At 33.9% G+C, this 6852-nt stretch overlaps 1 protein-coding gene across 3 annotated transcripts in view; it reads left to right on the top strand.

Moving 5' to 3' along the window:
- LOC106876226 (rho-associated protein kinase 2) overlaps nt 1–6842 on the top strand; it is a 204609-nt gene extending 197767 nt beyond the window's left edge. For 2 of the 3 annotated variants that reach the window (XM_014924712.2, XM_014924703.2), the window contains exon 35: nt 6491–6842. In XM_014924712.2, coding sequence (XP_014780198.1) covers nt 6491–6605 — 115 coding nt within the window. In that variant the 3' untranslated portion in view covers nt 6606–6842. Of the gene's footprint in view, nt 1–2081; nt 2160–6490 lie in introns of all 3 variants that reach the window. The other variant, XR_001410211.2, reaches the window with a different exon arrangement.
- Nucleotides 6843–6852: the final 10 nt, after the last annotated feature.

Below are 6852 nucleotides of genomic sequence, written 5' to 3' on the forward strand. Positions count from 1 at the left end.
GTAGAAAGGATTATTATTATTATTATTATTGTTATGAGAAAGGTGGTGAGCTGGCAGAATCGTTACCACACTGGATGAAATGCTTAGTCGTATTCTGAGTTCAAATTCGACCGAGATCGACTCTGCCTTTTATCCTTTCGGGGTTGATAAATTAAGTACCAGTTGTGTACTGGGGTCAGTGCAATCAACTATCTCCCTCCCTCAAAATTGCTGCCCTTGTGGCAAAATTTGAAACCATCATTATTATTATGAGCAGGTGGAAAATGGCAGAATCGTAAGCATGCAAGCAAAATGCTTTGCAACATTTTGTCCGTCTTTATGTTCTGAGTTCAAATTCTACTGAGGTCAACTTTGCCTTTCATCTTTTCGGGGTCAACAAAACAAATACCAGTGGAAACACTGGGGTCGATGTAATCAACTAATCCCCACCTCCCCCAAATTTCCGGCCTTGTGCCTATAGTAGAAAGGATTATTATTATTATTATTATGAGACATATTTAGTTCTGTTTATACTGGGATTATAAACCCCTGATGTTTTCAGTAAATTAGCTGACCAGTAAAGCAGTTGTTACCTGCAGGATTTATGGTTTCTTTCATCAGGCTGTGTGGCTCGACTTGCTAAGTGTTGTGCTGGGGCTCAGCTAGTAATTATTCTGTAATGTATAGTGACAAGTATGAGTTGTAACAACCTTATATACAAATGATAAAGTTACTGGTAATATTATTTCAGCATGAAGGTGGCAAGCTGGTAGAATCATTAGCACACTGGTTGAAATGCTTAGTGGCATTTCATCTGTATGCATATTCTGAGTTCAAATTCTGCCAAGGTCAACTTTGCCTTCCATCCTCTTGGGGTTGATAAAATTAAGTACCAGTTGAGCATTGGGGTCAATGTAATCAACCAATCCCCTCCCCTGAAATTGCAGGCATTGTGATAAAATTTGAAATCAATATTATTCAGCATGATTACCAACTTACACCTTCAGTAGTCTCTCCAGTCTCTTTAGTATAGCAAGTGATGGTAGGACTAAATATCAACCTGAGATGGTGGTCAGTTAGTCCTAAAATTGAAAGTTGCATTGTTAGTCTTATTCGAAAAACTTTGGTTTCCTGAATACAAGAAGACTGCTTTGTGACTTACAAGGTATGTTTTAAGCATTGAACTTTTTTTTACATATCAATTTTTACTATTATTGTGGCCGGGTTCTAGCTGAGGCCACAACAACAAAGTCCACCCGCCACATTTCTTGGTCCAACATCACTGCCTCAAGGTCCTGGATACATTCCAGGCCAGAGTCTGCAATCAAGTTGTTGATGCAAGTGTGATGATGTTTTCCCCTTCTTACATCACCGGGAAGTGGGTTCTACATGATTAATTTGGATGCTTCTAATTCAGGGTAGTGTACGCAATGGCTGGATAGTTGCAGCCATCTTTGCCTAATCTTCTTGCTAACTTTTGGCAGGTCGCCATCATTTGTTGTATGTTGCTGTCATTTCACATTCAGAGCCATTTGTAGCATCCATTTAGCCTGTTTGATATTTTCTTTGTCAGTGTCCATGTTTCACTGCTATATAATAGCACAGATTCACATATAAAACCATTTAATAAACATGTTGCTTGGTATTTCAAAATAATCCACCAATTTACCTATCATTTATGAATACTTAATCTTTAATCACAAGGCATTTAACAGGTGCTTTGTGTGTGTGTTAGTTTTCTCTATTGTTTGTGTCGTTCTGTATAGCATTATTGATCAGTATTAATAAACCATCTCTTAAGTGCTTCTCCAGGATTCATTGTAACCCTTTCCATTTAGTATGTTTTACTTAAGACATTGTTGAATGTATAGGTTTTTTGTGGTGGTGGGGAGGAGGATGGCTGTTATGGCTTGCATGATGTGTCGGTACCTTGTTGTGCCTTGGTCCTGCATAAAACTATGTAGTTGACGACTCTCTATCAAAAAAAGATCAGATCATTTCTGCAGTTTATTTATTAATATTTTATTTCTCACTTTACTTAGGATTGTTTACTTCTAATGTCTGACGATTCTTTTCTTTTTCAATCTAACTTGATGTTGTAGGAAATAACGGAGTAAGGTGCACCATTTTTACAAATGCACCATTAATAGCAGCAAGACACTCATACAAGTTTCACCAATGTAAGTTGCGTTGTGATGACGTTGGAAGCTGTTTAATACTGAATTTGTAAATTATAATTCTTTACCTTAGTGTCACAGTGTTGGTGTTAAAAGTTATTTCTTTTTTTGGTGAAATGAAAGAAAAAAAAAATTCTGTTCATTCCTGTTACACAATGTATGTGTGTGTGTGTTTTTCTTTCTTTCTTTCTTTCTTTTATATCTGTCTTGATAATGTTTCTGTGCTTTGTTCTGTGATTTTTCACAATTCTATCACTAGTTCTGAATTCATTTTACGCTTTGTTACAGTTTGTGGCACCACCTTAATGTTTTTTTTTTCTGTTTTATTTTGTTGTCTTTTGTTATTTTATACATTTCCATTTTGATTTCAATCCCACCAGTGCATTCTGTATGAATATGTTACCACCAGTGACTGTTGTCTACAATTTGATGTTTATTTTCTCTTCTACAATCTTAGTTTTTTTTTTTTTTTGTTTAAAAAAAAAACACTTCAAATTGGTGAGATTTGAAAATAATAAATAAAGACCAACATTGTTTAGTTTTATTGTTGTTATTGTTCTTGACACTGTTTCTCATTGGTTAATTTCTATCAGCATGGAACGACTGATAATTTTTGAATATTATTTTGTTTCTTTTATTTTTGTACATCAGTGTACTGCAGCTTTTTGTTTTTCGTATAAAAATAAACATGATTAAGTTGTCATATATAAATTTTTATCCAAGCTTTATTGATATCAGGTTCTTCTATTTAACTGTTCATATCATTGCTAAATCTACAGTAATGACATGTATGTCAAGATGACTATTAACTAGCTTAAATGTGTAACCATACTCCTTGGGCATAAACTATTTATTTAAGGGAAGTTAATAATAATGGGATGATGACAATAATAACAACAATAATGATAATAGTTGTAATAATAATAATAATAATAATAATAATAATAGTAATAAATCATGGTAATGATTATAACAATAATTGTAATAATTGTAATAATGGCAATGATAGTTTCTTATATAAGCATGATATGTAATGATAATATAATATTGATATTTTGCATAAGAATGATTAATAATTATTGTAATGAAGCCTTCCAATATATATGTGTGTGTGTGTATATATATATATATATATATATATATAATGTTATATTTGAAATTTGTTTTCTCTGTAGTTTAGGTTGTTCATTTGTGTTGATTGAATGTAAAATAAAAAATTGTTTTCAGTTAATTCCTGCTTTTTGAGTTCGAACCATTTCTGTAAAGTATAATGTAATTTTTATCAACATCCTGTCCAACCTTGCCATATCTATTAGGACTCAGCATAGAAGGCAGACGTTAAATGATGATGATGATACTAATTTGGTGCAGTTAGATGCTTTATGAATGAAACATTTCTAAGTAACTGTAGCTCTGTCTTCTCCTTAACCCTTTAGCAGTCAGTTTACTCCACCAAGTGTAATGGTTATTTATTCCCATTGTTTTGAATTAATCATGCATTGTCTTGTAGCTTCAAGATTTCAATAATGCTATTGTTTGTTTTTACAAAGGCATTGTAGAGTAGGTGTAAGAGGCTTGATATAGCCGATTTAAATGCTAAAAGGTTAGTATCACTATCTAGGACATTGGCAGTAGTGACAACAGCTCAGGAATCATTCAGTTTGTCGTGTTTCCAATGTAGGCATTGCTGTTGAATGTGAAAGAAACTTTGGTCATATTTATTAAGAAACTACATTCAACAATCTATTGGATGGAATTGAACCGCAGCTTTTGACTGTTGCCAAGTATGGAGGCTGTTTAATGTTTATTTTACAGAATATTAAGGTGACAGGGTTAAAAAATGGTAATTGTGGTTCTTTATAGTGCATTGTTTTGTTTTAGATAATGACTACACACACATACACATACACACACGTGCGTGTGTATATACGACATGAAACTTGAGTATGACTAGTTTGCACTGTTATATGAAACCTTGATTTAAACATAATAAGAAAGGTCTTCCTCTTAAAACTACTGACCTCTTCATATGTTGCAGAAAATAATTTTCAGGATATATCCTGTCATCTTGTTATTGTCTGTCTGTGTGTCTGCTGAACAAGATGATGACTTCTCATTCTGACATCTGTACTTTGATATATAATTTGTATATAAATGGCAAAGCTTTTAGATCTTGGTCGTACTTAGAGTTATGAGGAAAGCTGATACTTACAGAGACTCGAAATGACATTTTTGTCATTCTGTGGTGGTTAATTTTGTAGTATTTAAACTGGTTCAATCCAACCACCACAAAGACAAGGTCATTGTATACTCAGTCTTGTTGACATGTCTTTGGTTGCAGAGATTCCTCCTCCACCACCACCACTTATATGAAATAATATTCGTATTTAAATGATCTTTATCAGTTTTGGTGTGGTTGTGTGGTTGAGAAGCTTGCTTCCCAACCATGTGGTGTAGGGTTCAGTTCCACTGTGCAGCTTCTTGGGCACAAGTGTCTTTTACTATAGCATCGATCAAATCTTTGTTAGTAGATTTAATTGCTTGAAACTGAAAGAAGCCTGGAGGTGTGTGTGTATGTGTGTGTTTGTCCTCCCTACCCTTCACTACTTAGTAATTGGTTTATTTATGTCCCTGTAACTTAGTAGTTCAGCAAAAGAGTTAATAAAATAGGTATCAGGCTTAAAAATAAGTACTGGAGTTGACTTGTTTGACTAAACTCTTCAAGGTTATGTCCCAGCATGGCCACAGTCCAAAGATAAAAGATAAAAATACATATGTATTTATTTATATGTGTGTGTGTGTGTGTGTATTTTTGTATGTGCCCTTGTCTAGACTTCATGCAATAGTTGTAATAGTTGTAGATGAGCATCACCATCATACAAGCAAGGTTGTTTGTTTCCCATCTTCTGTAGAAAACATTTCTGGATATGGGGAAAATATCACCTTGCTTGGAAACAGGTGGAGGTGGCCAACATGAAGAGCATCCAGCTGTTGAAATCTTGTCTTTGCAAATTCTTTTTGACTCGTACAATCACAGAAAAGTGGATGTTAAATGACGATAAAGTTGATGACATCCGTAGATTTTACACCATTAGTATTATAAATAAATTAGTCGTTTACTGATTTCAAATGCTAGAATGCTAAACCTTAGTCAAAACATGCTGATACTTCAGTGTTCCCAGTGGTCAGTGTGGACCAAATTTTTTTCCCTTGTGACAAAAATTTGAGTGCATTGACCGTGTAATGAATATATAGTTATTAATTACAAATTAATTTTGACAATTAACTTTTTGTGCATGTATTAGTTTAATGAGTGCACATTCATTATTTTGTGTATGATGGCTACAAAATACTGCATGCATAAGTGCTCAACTTAGAGGGAACATTACATGTTCTATATGAATATATATACATAATACACCATTACTATGATAAATGCTATAGTCTTTAGCAAAGATGAAATGGTAGATTTGAATGTGAAAAGAAGGTGGCTTTACATGGAGGGAAATTCATGGTTTTCAGTTTCAGATGAAATTTGATGTATAATTCTGAAGATATGTGAGAGATGTGGTTCTTGTTTCTGATTATGTAAAGTACTTTTTTCCTCCTACATAGGATATAAGACAAGGGGTTTATTCAGTAAAAGTGTGAATTTGTACAGTTAATTAGGGATGAGAAGAGGAATATGTTTAAATGTTAGAAATTAGTAAAATGATAAAATCATAGAATTGAAGATACTTTGAGGTTTTAAACATGTCTAAGAATGTTATTCCTGAATAGTATTATATTTATATAGATAAATTTGAAGCATTTCTGTTTTATGTTCTGTTAAATAGCTGAGGCTTCAGATGACATCCTGCGACACAGTACTTGCTTCTGGAAAAGACTATATCACATAAAAGAGTAGCGGAGAGAGTACCTACATAGCTTTATTATTGAGCTCTCTGGCAATTAGCAACATATTTGATTACCTAAGTAAAATTTATTCTAACCACAAGACTAATTGTTCCTCCGTAGTTTTTATTTTATTTTAATGACTCCAGCATTACTAAAAGACAAAATCAATTTCAGCTGGATTTCATCTTTGTCAAATGAGGCTTTGGATGGACTATCAATTCTTACATATGTGTAAAGCCTAAGACTCATGGCATAGCATGTAGGAAATGGTAAGTTCTCAATGGCATTAGGAATGTTCTTGAAGTTGTTCCAACTGGGATTTGAAACCAGGCCTACATAAGATATAATATGACTCTCTATCTACTGACCATTCCATCTCAAACTCTACAGTCTATTCTATTCTAAAGTTATGTTGTTTTCTCTTTTTTCTTTTGCAGTTCTTCCAGCGTGGTGCCTTCTCGTAGCTTGAGACAATATTCATCATATGGGCCACTACATCGTCATTCTTCAGTTGGAAAATCAGCGACACTCCCACCAAATACTCGTCCCTGAAATACTTCATGTCCCAACCAACCTCAGCTCTCTTAAAGGACTCTCCCTCTCCACCGCCACCACCACACCACCACCACCACCACCTCTACATCTTGATCTTCATTAATACTCACTCTCTTCTTTCTCTTGTGTGTAGAAGCTGAGCTCTGAGCTTCTTTCTCTGTCATGGCAATCATTTCAAATGGGCATACATAAATACATACAGATAGATATATGTGTATGTATATATATATATATATATATATAT

Source organism: Octopus bimaculoides, chromosome 8, assembly GCF_001194135.2.
Source record: "Octopus bimaculoides isolate UCB-OBI-ISO-001 chromosome 8, ASM119413v2, whole genome shotgun sequence".
NCBI classification, from domain to species: Eukaryota; Metazoa; Mollusca; class Cephalopoda; order Octopoda; family Octopodidae; genus Octopus; species Octopus bimaculoides.